This window comes from Wickerhamomyces anomalus, assembly GCF_001661255.1.
Source record: "Wickerhamomyces anomalus NRRL Y-366-8 unplaced genomic scaffold WICANscaffold_1, whole genome shotgun sequence".
NCBI classification, from domain to species: domain Eukaryota; kingdom Fungi; phylum Ascomycota; class Saccharomycetes; order Phaffomycetales; family Wickerhamomycetaceae; genus Hansenula; species Hansenula anomala.
The window spans coordinates 685,796-706,002 of record NW_017567110.1 but is presented as its reverse complement, the minus strand read 5'-3'; the positions used below and the strand labels follow the sequence as shown (position 1 = coordinate 706,002).

At 34.6% G+C, this 20,207-nt stretch overlaps 10 protein-coding genes across 10 annotated transcripts; 6 read left to right on the top strand and 4 right to left on the bottom strand.

Annotated features, from left to right (window-relative positions):
• Positions 1–299: 299 nt before the first annotated feature.
• WICANDRAFT_76068 (uncharacterized protein) lies at positions 300–1,169 on the top strand (the record flags this gene model as incomplete). Its single annotated transcript, XM_019184318.1, has 1 exon — positions 300–1,169. One exon carries the CDS (start codon positions 300–302, stop codon positions 1,167–1,169), a length of 870 nt encoding a protein of 289 aa, XP_019041085.1.
• A 1,092-nt stretch (positions 1,170–2,261) lies between these two features.
• WICANDRAFT_76067 (uncharacterized protein) lies at positions 2,262–3,221 on the top strand (the record flags this gene model as incomplete). The annotated part of the gene is made up of 1 exon (XM_019184317.1): positions 2,262–3,221. The coding sequence occupies one exon, from the start codon at positions 2,262–2,264 to the stop codon at positions 3,219–3,221; it is 960 nt and encodes a 319-aa protein (XP_019041084.1).
• Positions 3,222–3,469: 248 nt separating this feature from the next.
• On the bottom strand, positions 3,470–4,657 carry WICANDRAFT_59953 (uncharacterized protein; the record flags this gene model as incomplete). The annotated part of the gene is made up of 1 exon (XM_019182907.1): positions 3,470–4,657. The coding sequence occupies one exon, from the start codon at positions 4,655–4,657 to the stop codon at positions 3,470–3,472; it is 1,188 nt and encodes a 395-aa protein (XP_019041083.1).
• Positions 4,658–4,960: 303 nt separating this feature from the next.
• Positions 4,961–5,740, top strand: BNI5 (Bni5p; the record flags this gene model as incomplete). The annotated part of the gene is made up of 1 exon (XM_019184316.1): positions 4,961–5,740. The coding sequence occupies one exon, from the start codon at positions 4,961–4,963 to the stop codon at positions 5,738–5,740; it is 780 nt and encodes a 259-aa protein (XP_019041082.1).
• Positions 5,741–5,965: 225 nt separating this feature from the next.
• WICANDRAFT_19555 (uncharacterized protein) lies at positions 5,966–6,454 on the bottom strand (the record flags this gene model as incomplete). Its single annotated transcript, XM_019180829.1, has 1 exon — positions 5,966–6,454. A coding segment is annotated over one exon (489 nt), but the record flags the coding sequence as incomplete, so codon positions are not given.
• A 1,426-nt stretch (positions 6,455–7,880) lies between these two features.
• On the top strand, positions 7,881–9,377 carry MDJ1 (Mdj1p; the record flags this gene model as incomplete). Its single annotated transcript, XM_019181355.1, has 1 exon — positions 7,881–9,377. The coding sequence occupies one exon, from the start codon at positions 7,881–7,883 to the stop codon at positions 9,375–9,377; it is 1,497 nt and encodes a 498-aa protein (XP_019041080.1).
• An 897-nt stretch (positions 9,378–10,274) lies between these two features.
• On the top strand, positions 10,275–11,768 carry WICANDRAFT_59949 (uncharacterized protein; the record flags this gene model as incomplete). Its single annotated transcript, XM_019182906.1, has 1 exon — positions 10,275–11,768. One exon carries the CDS (start codon positions 10,275–10,277, stop codon positions 11,766–11,768), a length of 1,494 nt encoding a protein of 497 aa, XP_019041079.1.
• Positions 11,769–11,959: 191 nt separating this feature from the next.
• WICANDRAFT_82049 (nucleoporin NUP2) lies at positions 11,960–14,122 on the bottom strand (the record flags this gene model as incomplete). The annotated part of the gene is made up of 1 exon (XM_019185322.1): positions 11,960–14,122. The coding sequence occupies one exon, from the start codon at positions 14,120–14,122 to the stop codon at positions 11,960–11,962; it is 2,163 nt and encodes a 720-aa protein (XP_019041078.1).
• A 1,130-nt stretch (positions 14,123–15,252) lies between these two features.
• WICANDRAFT_26309 (40S ribosomal protein eS25) lies at positions 15,253–15,579 on the top strand (the record flags this gene model as incomplete). The annotated part of the gene is made up of 1 exon (XM_019181244.1): positions 15,253–15,579. The coding sequence occupies one exon, from the start codon at positions 15,253–15,255 to the stop codon at positions 15,577–15,579; it is 327 nt and encodes a 108-aa protein (XP_019041077.1).
• A 1,131-nt stretch (positions 15,580–16,710) lies between these two features.
• On the bottom strand, positions 16,711–20,169 carry MET10 (sulfite reductase subunit alpha; the record flags this gene model as incomplete). Its single annotated transcript, XM_019186656.1, has 2 exons — positions 16,711–19,979; positions 20,070–20,169. The coding sequence occupies 2 exons, from the start codon at positions 20,167–20,169 to the stop codon at positions 16,777–16,779; spliced, it is 3,303 nt and encodes a 1,100-aa protein (XP_019041076.1). The 3' UTR covers positions 16,711–16,776.
• Between the last annotated feature and the right edge of the window lie 38 nt (positions 20,170–20,207).

Below are 20,207 nucleotides of genomic sequence, written 5' to 3'. Positions count from 1 at the left end.
TATCTTTTATGGTTTTGTATAGTGTTTCACCTACCATTCGCGAAATTTAAGTGTCTCAATTTTTTTTGGACGCTTGATGGAGTAGAAAAGGGCATCTAGAAAACACTAGAGAACACCAACAAATTGGAAGATTCTTGAGTATCAAATTGCTGCTGGTATTTGGATTCGCAATCAATCTCATCCTGCTGTTATATTGCTTTCTAGCTTAGGGCCTACTTTTTCTTCCACAAATACCAGATCTTAAATAACGAAAACCTCATCAAACTCCATATGAATCAGGTAAATTTGAAGATATAACTATGTCCCATCAAACTGATTCTAACCAAAATCCCCCACTGGCTATAAATTATTTCCTTGAGTCACTAAAGTCACTCACGAGGGATCAATTGGCAGAAGATATAGAGGGTCTTGATGATGAGGGATTCTCACCGTTTCCCCAAGAAGGAGAACTTGATGAAGAAGACCTAAAGGCAATGAGTGCCAGTTTCCAAGAACACGCTAAATTAAAACCACATCTTGAAGATCTTCTAAAGCTGCTGAATCAAAAAGATCCCGAGGGAGATGGGCACACCAGTGTTTCTTTGAGAATGAGCTCATCCGATAGAGACCAGATAATTACTAATCTTCAAAAGGCACAATCCGATGTTGAAAGTATACAAGGACAGTTATCATACATACTAAGTCAAGGATTTTTCAATAGTGAACTGGAGCAACATGCAAAAATACTGCATAAGCTTTCTATATCTGCTGTTGCTGATTTATTACCAAAGGAAATCAAAGAAGCCCTTGAGAAGGGGAAACCACAGTTTCAACAGTTTTCATCCAAAATACATGAAGAAATTGACGAACCTGATCTTGATGATGTTAAACTTCCCCCAATATCCAACCTTAATATCAAAGAAGCTCAAAATAAAGGCAATGGAATTGCTCAAAAGAAAAGTAAAACAAAGAAATCACAACAAAAAGCACAACAAAAGACGCGCCAGACGCCAGACATTCTTCCTTATGAACCCGATGAATGCATCATCTGTGAATACTATCATGTTTTTGGGAAGCAACCAGTTAATTTGATTAAAGCATATGATAAGAGATTGAAAGAAGAGACATCCATGAGAAACAACCTTGAGAATCGTACTCGACGGAAGAAACGCCAACAAAAGAAAAGATAAGCTAATGTTGGAACTTCTTCTCCCTTATAATACTTCACTAGACCATGCATCAATAACGAGATTTGTTGGATGTGTTTTTTGCGGGTGGCTTTCATGTTTTTTTTCTTCTGGGTAAAATGGGTTGCATTATGAATTCTTATTAACTGCATATAAATTGATTGGAATGGTTTCATGTTAAATAAAATGGTGCTTAATATGATCTGAAAAGGGAAATTGTAGACGTATTCTTTCAACTAGTTCTACTCTTGCTCGTTGCATCGTGTTTCCAGTTCTCTGGATAGCCAGCACTACAGCTAACTAAAATCTGGAATTCATACTCTATTGTGCGTCCCTATGGTTTAGATCCTACATGAAGGGCCTATTCTTTATTGACATCACCATTTAGCCTCAACTGGCAACCAATTATACTCATTTCAAATCTTCATTGGGTTAGAAGTTGTCTAAAATTGATGTAACTTTTGACATATCTTTACTATGGTGATTATGTAATCATTTCCTTTTTCGGCGTCATCACCAACCACATGAACTTTTTATGGCCGAACAATGCATCGGCCTCTCTTGAAACCAGCTTAAACCAGTGAAAACCAACCACCAAGTGGCACGAGAGTAAACATGATGCTTAGAGAGTTGGGTGGTTATGTATGCAGCTTATGGGATCTTGTTAGTGGAGCTTAATCAGATCGGTGTTCCAAAGTTTCTTTAAAGGATTCAGCAAGCCATTCGAGTACCAACATCAGGAAATGGATATAAACTAGTTAAATTCCTGGCTTTTTGCCAGAATTTCTCTTGTGAAGTTCTTTTTCCTTCAATTATTCATTCAATAATCAATTCAATAAGAAACCTCACAAAACAAACATAGCTTTTGATACCCATAGCTTTGAGACTTCTGTTTTCCAAAAAGTTCAATCTAACTTCAGTCATTCATTCATTATTTTAATTTAGATCGCACTTTTATTTCCAACTATTGTCTTTCCTTTAGTGCTTTCAATACTATCTTCTAACTATTATACGTTCATTACTTTCCTTACTTTTTGAAGAAACCCAGTTTGCTCTCAATCCACAAAGAAAAAAATAAAAATTATTAATATTACAATGCTTTTTGTCAAGTCATTAGCTGTTTTAGCTCTTTTATCATTATCAGGTGCTGTTCCTGTTCCTGTTCCTGTTCCTGTTGCTGATGATTCAAATACTTTCAGTTATGATGTTGTTAATGTTGATGGCTCAAATGCTCAAGCTACTTCAAGTGTCCAATATGGTGATAACTCAAATGATTCAAGTACTGTTGGTGTTGCAGAACCAACTAGTACCGGTACCACTACAGCTACTTCGGTCTCTGAAAACATAGTTACTGGTACCACTGTTGTTCAAAATCCAACCACAACTTTCACAATTGAATATACTTCAACCACTACCACCACAATCAAAGGTAAAAAGAAAACTGTTTGGATTACTGAAACTGAAGGTCAAAATGGTGGTCAAACTCCAACTGCTGATGCTTCTACTCCTTCATCCACTTCAACTTCTTCAACATCAACCTCTGATGCTCCTTCTTCAGCTGATAATGCACAAAATGATGTTTCAACCACCTTACAACAAACTGTTATTGATGGTACAACTTACTTGGTCTCTGCTTATGTCAGTACTATTAGGCCACCAAGCACTATCACCTATGAATCAGCTTATACCTCAGAGCTTGCATCTACTGGAGTCTCAACCATCTCAGCTTCAACTATTCCAGTGAGCTCATCAGTTACTCAACCAACATCATCAAGTGTTGCTCCAAGTTCAAGTGCATCACCAACATCAACTGCTTCAACTGCTTCAACCACAGAAGCACCAAAATCTTCTTCAACTTCAAGCACTTCATCCTCAACAATTACTTCTGCTCCAGCTTCATCCAGCTCTATAGTGAGTGAAGAAGCCTATACCACTGTTGTTAGTGATGGTGTATGTGAAGTTTATTATGAAGATCTATATGATGATGGTTCAGATGATTCAAGTGCTACAACAACCATCACAAGTACTATTATCACCACTGTTTCTTTGAATTAGAAATGGTGATATGTACCAATACTTATGATGATTTATGACTTGCAGACCGGACTATATTATATTTTTTTTATTTTCTTCAGTTTACTTTGTGTGCTTTTTTCCACTTTCTCACCCGTTTTTGATCAGTTCTTTCTAAAAAGATGTTGTGCTACAATTTGATGATCCCTTAATTGGTTAATCATTCGATCAGTGGCTCAAGAATATATTTGTATAATTTCAAACTTTAATTAATATATTTTGTAACATGGCTAGTAGAATACGTTTGTTGTAGCTAGTGAAGTGTCATAATATCTTGCATTTCCGTGATATTTTTTGATTTCTTGATCACGTAAAACCAACGCCAAGCTTGATATAACTAAAGAACAATAAGGTATATCAAGTATACTATCTTTATTGCCTGAATTGAAAACTTCGATAAGTTTGATATCACCATGTCTCAAGAGTCTTTTCTTGGGTATTGAAGATGATTGTTTATCACTGAACCTTGCCAAAGGTGGTAAAGGTGAAGTATTGGCTAATGCATCTCTTGAAGCTAATAATGGATTTGTAGGGTCTGGAAAATTTTCATCTAGGTGGTCTGTTAAAGACGGGCTTTCATCTGATAATTTCAGCAGTTTGAAAAAACCTGAACCGAATGTTGAAGACATGCTTGTTGTACCAACCCATCTCAGTCTCGTGTTTTTGTAACAAACATCAGCATATGGAGTAACAGAACTAACATACATTGTTAAAGTTTCATTTTCTGCATCATTTGGATCCCCATTAGGCATGAATTGGAAAGTGTATTTGGCAATTTTATCTTTCAAATATTTAAAATAAACCCTGCAGAACTCAATTTTAGGATTCTCTATGGTGGCCTCTGGACTAACGTTTAAACAGTTGATAGGTGGAGTTTTGAACCTATATATCACGACAGTTGGACAGTTTTTCTTGAAAGCACTTAACATGGGTGTTGTAACTTGTAAAATGGGTGTCCCTAGCCCTTTTTGTCTTAATGAAAGGTCAACATTTCTATTCTTTTCTTTGTACAAGTTGAGCGACTCTTCAGATGGGAACACGTATAGACCTTTTTGAAAAAGTGCTGAAACAACAGGCATAGTCCTTATTGCATTAAATTCAGCAAATGAATGACCTAATACCAAATCAACAAAAGTTTCAGCTCTTGAAATATATGTGAGATTTGAGTCGTTGGAAATAGTTCTTCGTATATGGTTGGGTATTGATGAAAATGGATGTGTAGGTGTGGTGGGTATGGAGTGACCACTAGTTATCAAGGTTTCTTCACTTAAAGACCTCAGCATCTCCGGAGGTATTGGACTGTTTAGGGTTGATCTTGGTGTTGAGCTTTGTTGTTCAGCATTACTTGTTGCAGTTCTGCTATTTGTATTCTGTCTTGAGTTGCTCGAATTTCGACGGTTTCTTCTGAGTAGTTGCATTCTAGATACTTTTATAACCAAAATCCTCGATTAGATACTCCAGTATACAGTATAATCCTTAGTTCTAAAAGCATCTTGCTGTCAAAAATAAAAATATGTGTAATGTTTAAACCGATAAGACGACTTATTGAAAATACGAGGGAAGCGTGGTCACATGATGTAGTTTAATTCCGACTCTGTTTATTTTTTTTCGCGTTTTGTTTTGTTTTGTTTTCAAAAAAAAACTTGACCGTGGAACAATTTGAACTTGAACTTGAACTTGAATACATCAACTGGAGACAAAGAGATCAAATATAAAAGAAAATGACAGCCGAAGAAGTACAAGTGGCTGAATCACATGAAATTAAGGAGACCAGTGAACTAGCTCAAGATACTGAAGTCCCAGTCTCCAAGTCTGAAGTTGTCGATACTGAAAGGAGTCCCTCTATAAACGAAGAACATGAAAACAATACATCAGATGAACACATTGACAACATACTAAAAGAGGTTGAGGAAATCAGATTCAACAAGCAATCATCAACTCCACTTAAGGTCAAAGTGGAACATTCAGCAGTTTCAACACCAAATTCAACAATACTCTCCACTCAACAACCTCATGAAGATACCAGTATAACAATAGATTCACCACCTAAGAGCTTGGATACTTCAATAGTGAACGAAGTTAAAACGGCGCCAGCAAAAAAAGCAAATATTCCAAATTCAGTTTCACAAGCATTATTCAGCCAACCATTAAAAGTTACCAAGATTCGTGAAAAATCACCAACTCCAAGGTTTGTTGGTATAAAAGGTCCAGCAGATCCAGCAGCTAATAAACGTTTTGAAGAGTTGCAAAGAAAAGATCAAGAACTGAGCCAAAAAATCTTTAAGCTGAATAGAGAAATTGAATATTTGAAAAGTCTTGTCGAAACAGCTAGTGTTACATCAGATTTAAGTGAATTAAGAAAATTAAAATATGCCATTGAAAAACTTGAAGAATATTTGGATAAGAAACAAAAAGACAAATATGAAATCGGAATTCAATTGACAAGAGCAGTTCGTAAGAGAGTTGATAGTGGTGAGAGTGGTGAATTTTGGGTTAGTTGAGTCGTGCATGTTTTTTTGATTTTTATTTGGTGTATTTTTAGCTGGTTTTCGGTTTACTTGCTTTGAAAGGTGTGGAATAATACAGACACATCTTTTTAATGAACTCTCATATGATATTTTTTTGTACTATTATGAACAATTTTGAATAAATTTGATCTATTTTTGAACAATTTCTCCATCTATACTGTAGAAGCCTAAATTCTCACTTTCGTTCTTAACTGCCTCTAAATTAACACCAGATCCAGCTTCATATTTGGGCACATAAAGATGCAATGAGACTGCAATATCAGCTGTGGGGTTCTTCATTTGATGTAATCCTAATTCATCTGTGATGTAAGCGACTGAATTTGTTGGTAATGTCGTAGTTCTTTTGAGTACTCTATCACTTTCTGATGATGTCGGATCGAATAACTTTTCTTGTAATTGACCTTTTAGTATCTTCATGAAGCAATGAGTGTTTGGATGGCCATGTATATTTGATTGTTTACCAGGTTCCCATACAAGTACCAATAAATTTGAATGTGTCTTGATATTAGTCACAAGATTTCGGGTATAATTGTTATCTTTATCCCTTAAAGCATATTTTGTCCATTGTTCCTCTTTTGATTGATAATATCTTAGTAGATTCATGACTTCTCGTATCTTGACATTGTTTTCAGTTCTGGTTTCTTGTATTGAACTTGATAGATCTTGGATTAAATTTTTCAATGAATTTTCTTTGAAAAGGGAATAAGACACAGGCTTTGAGTAGTGACGAAGTCCATGAAGACGTGGTCGAAATGAGTTGGATAAGGGCCTTGGCAATGGTGCCCTCCGTATTACCTGTAGCATTATATCTATATTCTATTGTGTTCCTGGTTTTTGATGAAGGCTAAAAAGAAAACACCTTACAAAATTCTTTTTTGTTTTTTGTTTTTCGTTATCTTAAACTTTATCCGATAAGTCAAACCGTTTAAGCTTACATGACATGATACAATAGCCATTTTTGGAGAGCTCAGCCAAATATAAGCTAGGAAATTTTTAGGAGCTATGTGTTATGTATACTTTCAGTATATAAGTCAAATATCTTTGTCATTGTACCAACGAACTGTGGCTAATGCCGGTATTTGGTTCAATTATTCGCGAAGCTATGCGCATGATTAACGTCTTCTGTTCTGTAACTTCAAGTCTAACTAAATTGTTGTTATTTGATACTATCAATCTTTCATATTTGATTGCTTTCAATTCCACTTTATCATTTTAGTTCAATATTGAACAAATTGGTAGCTTTGATCGATCAAATTATAGTATTTCTATAGAGCCAGGCCGCCTGAAATATCGAAGATTGGTCGGGATGTGTTTGCTTAATTAAACCAAAACCAAAGCTGGTAAAGATCACAGATAACTGAAGAATTAAATGGAGAGCACAAAGCTTTTAATTATCTGTATTTTTGAGCGATTTTAACATTCTTTGTTTTTGAATTTTAAAGATTTAGTGATGTATTTAATTAATTTTAATCTCATTTTCGAGTAAGCACAATACACCTGAAAAAAAAAAGTTTCAAAACACAGAAAAAACCATTCAAATCTAAATCTACAATAAATTTAAGCATAATAAGTAATTTTGAAAGTAATTTTATATATATTTTTGACTAAATAAGTGAAGTTTTGTATAAAGTGCAAATAAAATTACGTAATAAATTACATAATCTTAGGTTATAGTTACCTCCGAAGTTTAGTTAAATTGAATAGTAACATTCGAAATTCTAAAGAATTATTGAGACGTAAAAAATAACTCACAGTAGTAACAAAAGTTAAATCTATCTATCCTTGGTTTTTCAAAAATTTAGAATAAGTTTCCCCATACAAATTTCAACAAAGTAAAAAGTATCGGCTTTTCAGCATCCTGCACATACCAATTTACCCTTCTAGGCTTCTCGAATTTGATCGAAATTTTAACGATGATTCAAAACTGAAGGACTTCCATTTGAATATAAAGAGAAGAAAAGAGCTGTGAAGTAAAGAGTTTTTGCCTTGAGAATTGAGGAAAATCACAAAAGAGAGAAACTGAATTAATCGTTAAGAGAATCGAGTGTTTTTTGTGATTACTACGTTGAATTAATACTCAATATTCCCAATAGAGAAAAGAAAAAGACTCATAATGGCAAAATCAGTTATATGTTCATTACATACAATTAATCAAAATGTTGGTAAACTAGCTACCAGATCTTTCTCCACAGCAGCTAGACGTCCAATTCCTAACTCAATATATGCTCAAAGTTTAAAATCCTCTTCATTTTTCAGAAATAAGAAAAGTTTCCATGCAACTTCAAGAGCATTGGCTGTACAAGATCCATATAAGGCATTAGGTGTTGATAAATCTGCAAGTGCTTCTGACATTAAGAAGGCTTATTACAAATTAGCGAAAAAGTATCATCCAGATATAAATAAAGAAGATGGTGCAGAAAAGAGATTCCATGATATTCAAGGTGCTTATGAAATCTTGTCAGATGCCGAAAAGAAACAACAATATGATCAATTCGGCTCTGCAGCATTTGATCAAAATGGTAATAGTGCTTATGGAGGTGGAGGAGGTAATCCATTTGGAGGTGGTAGTCCATTTGGTAATGCTCAAGGATTTGGAGGTTTTGGTAACATAAATTTTGAAGACTTGTTTGGTTCAGCATTTGGAGGAGCTGGAAGAGGCCGTGGTGGTGGTCGTGGTGGGTCATCATATGTCACCGAATACAGAGGTGATGATATTGAAGTTGTCAAATATTTGACTTTCAAAGAAGCCATATTTGGTGTTCAAAATACAAAAGTTAATTATAGTGTTTTGGATAGCTGTGGAACTTGTAAAGGTTCTGGTTTGAAAGAAGGTAAAAAGAAATCAACATGTTCAGCTTGTGGTGGTACCGGTTCAACTGTTCATTATATGCAAGGTGGGTTCCAAATGGCATCTACTTGTATGAGTTGTGAAGGTTCGGGTGTTTCTATCAATCCAAGCGATGCATGTGGTTCATGTCGTGGTGATGGTGTTTCCCAAGCTAATAAATCTACTGAAGTTGATTTACCACCAGGTTTAAGTGATGGTATGAGATTAAGAGTTAGTGGTGAGGGTGATGCTCCAAAAGTAACCACTGGACCTGGAATCCGTATTCAAAAAGGTGATTTAATCATTAGAATGAGAGTTAAACCAGATCCAAGATTCAAAGTTAGTGGATCAGATATCATTTGTAAAACAAACATTCCATATACAACAGCTGCATTAGGTGGGCAAGTGGAGATTCCAACCGTTGATGGCCCTTCAGTTAGATTAAGAGTTCCTTCAGGTACAGAAACTGGTAGTACATTATCCATTTCTGGTAAAGGTGTTCCAATCCGTAACAATATCAATAACCGTGGTGACTTGAAAATTGAATTCACAGTCAAGATTCCAAAACCAGATGGCGCTGCACAAACAGCTCTGCTGGAAGCATTAGCTGATTCTATTGGTGATAATAACGCTAAACGTACCAATATTGATTGGAAAGCAAGCTCAAATGCTGATTCAACATCAGACAAATGTTCAAGTGACCATCCATCCAACTTGAAAAAAATTGAAAACTTCCTAAGTGATGCATTCAAACGCATAACAAAGAACAAAGATGACAAATGATTGAGATTTTAACAATTCAATTTACCGGAAATAATAATCATATCACGTCTTGTATATATACTACAATTGTCCAACCAAAAAGACCACAACATCAAGCACAAATTTAATGGTGATTTGCATCAAGATTCCAAGATAAATCTTATTGTGATGGGAGAAAGCTGTCTAACGTAAGATGATCTGTCTAAGAGACTCTGTAAATACGAAATATACACTTTTATTTATACAGAAAACAGCCCCTTTGGAGATGAAATTTAGCGACTCTAGAGCCTACGCGTCTTTTTTTTTAAAATGTTTTCGCGAAGCTCAAAAGACGCGGTTTGCGGTTTCGAGAAATTCGAGACATGGAGCCCAAAAAAATTGTGTGGAAGGCATAAAAAAGTGAAACTTGAACATCAACATCAACAATTTTACGAAATCAAATCAAGATCCTGTTCTTCATTCACACTCACTTCGAAACCATCCACTCACTATCCAATCATTATTACTGCTGCTACCTCCACAGTCTTTCATTTCCAAAACATCAACACGTTTCCAAGCTCATTCCAAGACGATCTCGGGAATATTTACTTTTGTTCAAATTGGGTTAATGGTGATAGAGACGAGAATATTTGAAATATGAAGCCATATAACAACGCAAAAACCACAACAACCAGCTCTCAAAGAGACGAGTGCTTTGACGACGTGGATATCGACGACGTGGGAGAACTCTCATTACACAACAGAGCAAACCAGCATTCCAGTCTTAGCTATCTTTACAAGAAGAACAGAAGCGTGCTCTACATAGGCTCGAATGATTCTATTAATAGATCCTCTTCAACACTCATGAACAACAACTCCCACGATAACCTGGGGCAGAGGTTCAATAACAGCAGCGTGCAGCTAAAGCCATTGCCTCCAATGCCAAAAGAACAGCAAAATGATTCAAATTCCATGGTTACAATCAAGCCAAATTATTCCCCTTCAAAAAAATTGCACAAGAGACGTGAAATTCCTAAAGAGGATCAATATCAAATGTTTGACAATGATTCTGATGATGATTTGGATGATACAGTACTGATATATGATGTCCCATTATCTCAATCTTTGGTTCAACTGACCACTCATCAAAAACCGATCCAACCAAGACTACATTCCCTAGCATCTGATACAACACATACTTCATCAATAATGAGCTCACAATACTCATTAGATTCAGAATCTGACCTAGATACTGCACTATTCACAGATGCTAAATCAATAGCCTTGGAAATGTCTCGTTCAAAATCTGTTTTAGCTATTCAAGAATCTACAATGAGACGTCATTTAATTGCAAATTTTGATCGTCCAAAAAGTTTAGATAGCTCACTACCTTCAAGTCATCTTAAAGAGAAATTCATATCAGGTACAAGACAAACAGATCTACCTCCAAAGGATAAATTAGAAACTGCAAAACATTTGAAAGAGTTTCAAGATATAAAGACAAAAGCTATAAGGAATGAATTGAAGAATGAAAAGGAAACTTTGAAAGAATTGGAAAAAAGAAGAAAACAAAAAGCTCAAGATTTGTCAAGTTGGCAAAATTCTGTGATTCCAGATTTCAAAAAACAAGTCCAATTAGCTGAAACAAGAGAATTATGGTGGAGAGGTATTCCTCCAAAATTACGTCAATTTATATGGACAGAACAAATTGGAATTCATTTACCATCTGAATATTTATCAAATTTGAAAACTAAGAGTTTGAAACTGATTGATCTTCAAGATGATCTAGTTCAAACTATTGATAAAGATATAAGGTCAATCTTCCCAGATATGCCAATTTTCCAAACCTCATTATATGAAAAACTTCAATTGATTTTGGTGATGTACTCTCAACACAAGAGTTATCAAAGGGGACTAAGCACACTAGCTGCGGTCTTGTTATACAATATTGGTGATTTTGAATCGACTTTTGCATGTCTATTAGGTCTTTTACAAAGAACCGTGATGAAATTACTGTACAATAATGAAAAAGATCAATTTAATATAGAGGCTAGTTCATTCCTTAGAACTTTCCAAAAGAAAATGCCGGAATTATATCATCATTTCCAATTGAAATTGAAAATGGAACCTTGGACATACTTAGAACCTTTGATTAAACCAATTTTTTCAAACCATCTACCATTGGAGATTGTTTCGAGCATTTTGGATGTTTATATCTTTGAAGGTGATTCAATCCTTTGGAGATGTGTGTTGGGTTTGTTTAAGAAAATTGGCTATAAATTATTTGGTGATGAAGATGAGATCTTGGATGTCATTGGCTGGAATGCTTTGAACAAAATTAATAAGGGGAAATCTCAATGGTATAAATATTTGGATGTTGGTGATGAAGTGGAATTTATAAACACTGTTAGAGAAGTGCTTAAAAAGAAATAATAGAGGTTTAATGATGAACCGTTTATAAGGTTAGAAACGATTTTGTTGAAATGTACTGTACTTGATTAGATTTTTTTTTTATTAGTTCTTATACTACTTTTATGATTCATATGATTAATTATATTTAAAATACATATTATTTTTACAGGTATTCCTCAAATTCACGGGGAATACCATATCTATTTTGAAATTTATTGCTTTTGAGCATCTTGTAGAGCTTTCAATAGATTTGAACCATCTTCTGGTGTTTTAACTCTTGCAATGTATGTTTCAATTTTACCCTCACTTGAAACAACTGGTATTCTTACACTATCACCTTTACCTATAGTATCATATTTGAAATCTTTTGGAATTGCAGCATTTAACAATACCCTGTTTGCACCATCTGATCTCACCAATATTCTTGATTTTTTATTATCTTTATTCTGTAAAACTTTCAATTCACCCAAACCTTTTGATTCATATGGTTGTTCTTTATTACTTGGATTGAATAACATCAATTTGGATCTTTTGGTATATAATGTTTCTTCGTTTTCTTCCCCTGTTTGATCTTCAACTTTCTCAGTTAATTGAACAACTGGTTTGAAATTTCCTTCAACTTCTTCTTCTGGAACTTTTTCATCATCATTACCATTCGAAGAATCTGTTTTGGTTTCTGATGAGGATTTGAATGAGAAGTTGAAGGTTGATGAAGGTGCAGCTGAATTTGTACCAAAACCGAAGCCAGAATTTGATGAAGCACCACCAAAATTAAACGATGGTGCAGCAGCTGATTTATCAGAAGATTCTGTAGTAGTTGCTGGTGTACCAAATGAAAAAGCTGGTTTTGAATTAGTTGCAGATGAGCCAAATGAAATTGTAGGTTTTGAAGCCTCTTTAGTTGAATCAGTAGTAGGTGTACCAAATGAAAATGCTGGTTTAGCTGCTTCTTTGTTATCCGATCCATTATTAGCGCCAAAACTTAAGGCTGGCTTATCTTGTGATGTTGAAGTACCAAAAGAAAACGCTGGTTTTGATGAAGTTTCATCTTTCTTTTCAGTGGATTGACCAAAAGAAAATGCTGGCTTTGTAGTTTCACCGAATGAAAATGCTGGTTTTGGTGCGCTCTCTTCTTTCTCTTTATCATCATTTCCATTGAATTTAATTGGTTTATCAGGACTCCAACTAAAGTTATTACTACTTTGTGATTTAACTTCTGCAACTGCTGGTGATTCTTTTGGTTCTTCTTTCTTTTCAGATGTTGGTAATTTGAATGGACTATTGAATTTCTTTGAGGTATCTGCTTTGAATGTGAATGAAGGACCAGTGGAACTACTTGGACCTGATGATGATGTTGCATCTAGCTTGAAAACAGAGTCTGTGGTGGTTGGTGGTTTAGCCAATGTAAATTTAGGACCTTCAACTTTGATGGAATCATCAGAGTCATCAGAGTCGATTTCCTCGACATCTTGGGTATCATTATTTTGAGTATTATCTTTTGATTCATCCATTGGTGTTGGCTCTTTCTCTTCTCTAACTTCTTCTTTCTTTTCAGCTGGTTTGACACCAAATGAAAAACTTGGGGTAGTACTATTAGTAATGGCTGGTTTATCAGTCTTACCAAATGAGAAAGTTGGAGCAGGTAAAGCTTTTTGTTCTTTTCGTTTCTCTTGGGTATCATTATCAGCATCTGGTAAGTAATCCAAATCATTTTCAATCTTGTCATAATAGTCAATATATTTTCTTAAAATTGGAGTGAAATTTGAAACAGGATCGAGCTGTCTTTGTTCAGTAATTTTATCATAAAAATTATCATTCAATGCCTTTATCTTATTAGGTTTCTCTGTTTGTTTTGAAGAGACTAAATCTGTACTTGAAGTTTTAGTCAATGATGTATTGCTAGAGCTATTATTATTGTTTAAGAATGAAAACACATTGGATTTTGGTTTTTCTGAATCTTCTTTTGTCGTTGTTGTAGATTCTTGTGGCTTACCCAAAAACTGGAATGGATTAGTCTTTGGTTTATCAGAATCCTCTGCTGGCTTGGATTGATCGAATGAGAATGCTGGTTTGGCAGAAGATGTAGATGTACCAAATCCACCAATACCACCAAATGGATTAGCTGGCTTATTTTCATCAGAATTGGTAGTATTAGAACCGAATGAGAAACCAGAAGAAGGAGCTGGAGCAGCTGAATTACCATTGGCACCAGCAGCTCTATGCAGTCTAGATCTTGGTTTCAAGATTTTTCTTTTTGCCAAAACATCAGCGGTAGCTCTACTTGGGCCTGATGGAGCTTCATCATTCTCTTCGTTTTCAAATTCATGAAGGTTCTCTCTTGTAACTTGATTATCAGCTCTTCTTTTACCTGACATTATGTTGTGTTGCTTTTGGTTTATGTGACTGGAATTGGGTGTACTCTGAGAGTTAATATGGAGCTAGCAGTTGAAGCAGATAAATGATAGATATTGAAGTTGATTCCTAGTATCACAAGAGACCAAAAAAATGGATTGGGATAAGGGTATCTGGGATAACTTGGAAGGTAAACAGCAGTGCTTAGTTGATGATGATGTTTGTTTATACTTTCAATTCGAAAAACAAAAAAAATAGTGGCTGATTACGTAACAACGCCAGCCAAAATTTTATGGTATTAATCGTTTTTGGTTGCCAGAGTGAAGATGGAATAAAGTTGAATAGGAAATAGGAAATAATGGGTTTATTGGAGATTATAAATGAAATGGTTTCCCTAGAGATTGGAGATATTGATGCGTGTTGTTGTCGTTGCTTCAAAGTTGTAGCATTATGAAACCAGAATAAGCTGGCAGAAGGCTAGGGCTTGAGTAGGCTTTCAAGGCACGTGAATCATTTCAGGGCAGCGTGACTGACTTCAATTTTCGCGAATATGAAATCCCTGGATGCCTCAGGTGTTGGGATGGAATCTTCTATTTACACATGACGCAATGGCAGCCCCAGCCAAAATGTAATTTTTGTATGGGCGAGATCGCGCTTCTGGTACAGCCCACACCATAGAGCCAGGACTCTCAATCGATAAAATTCATTTTCATGAAAACAAGTTTACTACATCCCAGTATACCTTTAGAATCAGCACAGGTTAAGCACTACAAAAGTAAGTGACAATACAAATGGAATGGAGGAACCCACAGTGAAGAGAATGATATATGACTAGAGAAAAGACGACCGGATAGATATGGATGTCAAGTGTTTTACAAATTAAAGGAAAATGGATGCCCAAATATCAAACATTAGTATCGAAGTGTAAAAAAGTGATGAAGTATTGATATAATAAGACTATTGATGAAATAAGAACACAAGGAACAAGAAAAGAACAAGTATAAGCAAAAGAACCACACTGTACATATATTTTGATTATTAGCTCTCAAATGATTACAAGAATAGATAAAAGGATATATATTTTTTTCACTTGGGCGTCACAAACCATCTAAATGTGATTTAAGATGATTCAGAATACTAACATTAATCCTAGATGCCACCAAAAATTCAACAATCTAAAGCTGCTAAAGCTGCTGCCGCCATGGCCGGTGGTAAGAAATCTAAGAAGAAGTGGTCCAAAGGTAGAGTTAAAGACAAAGCTCAACACGTTGTCATCTTAGATCAAGACAAATACGACAGAATCGTCAAGGAAGTTCCAACTTTCAGATACATCTCAGTCTCCGTTTTGGTTGATCGTTTAAAAATTGGTGGTTCCGTTGCTCGTGTTGCTGTCCAACAATTAGAACGTGAAGGTTTAATCAAAGCTGTCTCAAGACATTCATCACAATTAATCTACACCCGTGCTACTGCTTCTGAATAAGCTGCTTTTTACATTTAATTTATATATCAGGATGGGAAATTTAGTTTTATTCGAAATGTACATTTAACGAGAAAATAATAAAAAAAAGAGATGAAAATGTAGAAATTTCGATTAAAGCAAGAACAAAGATTCCAGCAAATGATTTTACAATTTGAATATCTTTATATAACCAAATTATTAACATCAGAATCTATCAATATCAAAGTCAAGCCCTAACAAAATCCAAATTTTACCCTTCTTAAAACCATCTGGTAAGCGACACACCAGCCATTTTTTTTTCTTCGATACTTTTTTTTATAAAAACCTTTTCAAGTTCAAAACTTTCAAACTTTCAAAGATCCTTGATTATAGTACAGAACAACCTATTAAGAACCTATAGTCAAGAATGACTTGTATCTTTATGGGTGCATGTCTTTTATTATGAATGCGAATGAGGTATGTGAACAAACTACAATGACAACAAAGATTCAATTGAGATCTTTTCAAATTTTCTAGATGATTATAAAATTTATTGGGAATCTCTCTGAGGAAGTATATGCAGGACAAAATAAATTTTTAGGAATTCTTCGTTTATGATTTGAAATTTGAAGATCAAAAGATTTCTTTTCGCAAGATTAAGTCTTTGGAAATAATGTCATTATGTCTCCCAACATGTTTTGACAATTGAGAAAAAATTTCTAACACCTTTTTTTTAGTATGTTTAATGATTTAGATATTCATTTATGTCAACTTTTTATTGATGATTTCCTTCACAACCTATCCCGGTGAAAAACAATGTGCCATGGATAAAACATGCATCACCATCTGAACTTTTGTTGATATATTTGAATCAACCCCTTGAGTTTGATTGATCATAAACTAACATTAGGAAAAGGAATTGTTGGAAAGAGCAAATGACAATCAACTGTGTTATTGTTTATTTGTGATTTGTATGTACTCATTTAACAACATTATTTGATTTTTTCTTTTAGCTGATGATAAACTTAAATTTCAGTTCTGCTTCTGAGAATACATGAAGATACTCATTTTACCAAAAGCTCATATCTGAAACAAAAGAAAATCTTGAATTTATTTTTAATCAATAGTTATGAATATTGATGTACTAACAATGTGCTTTTAGAATCATTCAATTTCGTACGTTTTTAATAAAAGATAATAATATAAATTTTATAAAGTGTAGTTCTATAACATTTCTATCTAATAAACTTCCAAAATGTAACGAGAAGTTTCTTTTAGTTCTTCCACTTCTCTAGCAGCATCAACTTCAACACCTCTTTCCTTTGCTTCTTCTGCAACAATATCTTCTAAAGCAGCAGTGATATCAGGAACTGGCCAAGTTGGACCACATAAATAGAAACTACCATTCTTTTTGATGATGGCTTCTTTCAACTCTGGTAAAGTTTGTCTGATACGATCTTGAATATAAATCTTTTCAGGTTGATCTCTTGAGAATGCAGCACCAATATGGGTAATGACACCAGCAGCTTTATAAGCTTCCCATAATTCACCATACAAATATTCTTCTTTTCTATGTCTAGCACCCAAGTACAAGTAAACTTCACCAATTTCCAAACCTTGTTGTTTTTGCCAGATTTTTTCTTCAACAAAAGCTTTGAATGGAGCTAACCCAGTACCTAAACCTGACATGACAATTGGTTGAGTTGATAATGGTGGTAATTTCATAACAGATGGTTTGACAGAAACAACTAATTCAGATCCAATTGATAATTGTGATAAATATCTTGAACATTGACCAAATCTTTTACGTTTTCTATTGTCAACCCAATCAACAACAACAATCAATAAATGAACAGCATTTGGATGCATTTTTTGAGATGATGCAATAGAATATTCTCTTCTTTTCAATGGTGGAATAATTGATAACAATTCTGTTAATGAAGGTTTAGCAGATGGGAATAATTCCAGAATGTCTGAAAAACTGTAGAATTCTTCATCTTGATATTTCTTTAATTCTGGAGCACCTTCAGCTGATGCAACTAATTCTAGTTTCTTCTTTTCATTTTCATCAGTTGCAAATGCAGCTAAAGATTCATAAAATCTTTTTGGTGGTTTACCTAACAAGTCCAAGTTTTCAGTGAAGGCTTGATAAACAGTTCTAACTTCAACAATATCAGAATTATCCCTATTTGGAACTTGAACTAATTCTTCAGGATTTAAACCATAGAATTCCAAAAATCTTAAAACTTCTTCTGGATCATTTCTACCATGGATACCTAAAGCCTCACCGATATCATAAGTTAATCCAGTACCTGTAATATCGAATTCGATATGGAAAATGTTTCTTGAATAATCATTTGGAGTGACACGACGATTTTCTTGAACTTTAACAACAAAGTTACGAACTGGTAAATCTGGTCTTAAATTGTTATCAATTCCATAAGCTTCACCAAATGCAAATTTCTTTGCAATTTCAACATAAGAAGTTTCTTCAGGTTGTTCAGGTTCTGGTGTTGATCTTGGATTTGGTTCAAATGATGATTCAGTTGGGAAAATTGGTAAGGTGACCTCATTTTCTTCAATTGGTAACTCTGCCCATTTTGGATCAAATTGAACTTCTTTAATACCTTTTTCGAAAATGTCTGTAATAATTGAAACTAAAACAGCTGGTAATAACTCAATGTCTGAGCCCGAAGCATGTAAAACCCTTCTAACAATGTCATTGATGTTCAATTGTGGTGCAGAATATTTCCAGAAAATTGATTGAATTGCAATTAATCCAGTACGGCCTTGGGTTTGAGCATAATCTCCAATAGTAGCCAAGTCAACAATAACAACTTTGTTTTCATTTTTGGCAACATTACGACGGAATTGAACAGGTAATGAATCAACAAAACTTTGCAAATCTTTTGGTAAATCTTGATGAACCAAAACAATGGTACCTTTTTGTTTAATAGTTTTAACAACATTCAAGTTTTTCAAAATTTCTAAAGTTTCAACAACAACCAAATCTGCCCTATCAACTGCACCAACTGTTGGAGATTCCAATTTAAAATCTGATTTAGTTGATGAAATCTGTGCTTGATAAACACCACCGGCAATCAAGTTATCAAATTTAGATCTGAATTTAACGATTGAACCTTGGTCTAACGAAAATGCATGAGCAATTTTGGATGCAACATCAACAAATTTGTCATTATCTAATGACCAGAAAATAAAATCACCATAAGGAACAGATGAACCCAAATTAGCTGGAACATTTGGTTGTTTCTTTGGTAAGACGATAAATGATCCAATGATTTGTTCAACGGCAATTGAAGACCAAATAAATGATGGTGAGTAAATAAATTCAGAAACCTTGACTTGTTTTGCCAATCCATTGAAGAAAATAGTTGAAGCAACATTAGTTTTCAACAATGATGACTTGTTATCTAATGATTGGCCAATAACAATTAATGATTGAGTAGATTCAGGAATAACGGAGACAAATTCTTCAGCATCAAAAGGTAAAGGGACTCTTACTGCAATAACACCAATTTTCAAATGACTTTTCAAAGCTAATTCTGAAATTTCCTTTGCAAATAACTCAGATTCGACAGAACCATAAACAACAAAGACACTAGTAGCATCTTTATGACCATAATATTCGAAAGGTTTGTAGTCGGTACCCAAAATAGAATTTAAAGCTGATAATGCTGCACTAGGTCCTTTAACAAATGGTAAGGATTCCCAACCAGAAACAGCAGTTTTCAATTTATTATAAGTTGAGCTCAAAGTTTCAAAATCCAAAACATTATCGATTCTTGAAGATTCTTTCAAGTATGTTGGACCATCATATAAGTTGACTGCAGGTGAAACATTTGCGAAAACTGAAGATAAAAGTGCTAATGGTTGTGCTTCTGAAGCAGAAAGCGGAGTGAAAACAGTGTAGTTCAAAGCATTAGCAACACTTAATGGAGTAACATAGTTTGGAACTAAAGCATTAGCTTCTGAATCATAATCTAAAGCTGCAATTTGGAAAGATAATGGTAATTTCTCATTGGTAAATTTTGATAATTGACCTTGGAAATATGGCAAAGCAGAACCAGAAGCAACAACAGGATAAACTTCACCATTAGAGTCTTTACCACCTTGAGAAGCAGCTGAAAGATAACCTAAAACAGCATTTGAAGCACCGGATCTAACTTCAAAACTTGACAAGTTTGGAACAACACCATTTGGGTTTTTTCTTTGTAGGACTGACCACAATTTCAAACCAATATCCAACGCATTTTCATGACCAATGGATTTGTAGGAAAAGATCTTGGAAGCATTAGCATAGATGGCTGAATTAATCAAACCATTTGGAGTAGTGTAAACAGTACCCTTCAAAGATTGTGGATCTTTGGTTAAACCAAACGGGGAAGAGATCGAAGCAGCTGACAAGTTCACCACTGATGAAGCTGAGCTTTCAACAGAGCCAGCAACAGAGGACATTTTGAGGATGGGCCTTTATGGTGTTGGTTTAAAAGGGAAAGATTTCAACCTTCAACATTGATATGGTTTTTTTGCATTAGCCACAATCTCGAGAATGATTTCTTCACGATAAACAATTTCACGTGAATTGACGGTGGCTAATGCTGCACAAGCCATGAGGCGATTGTTCCAGCCACTTGGATTTCGCGTTGTGG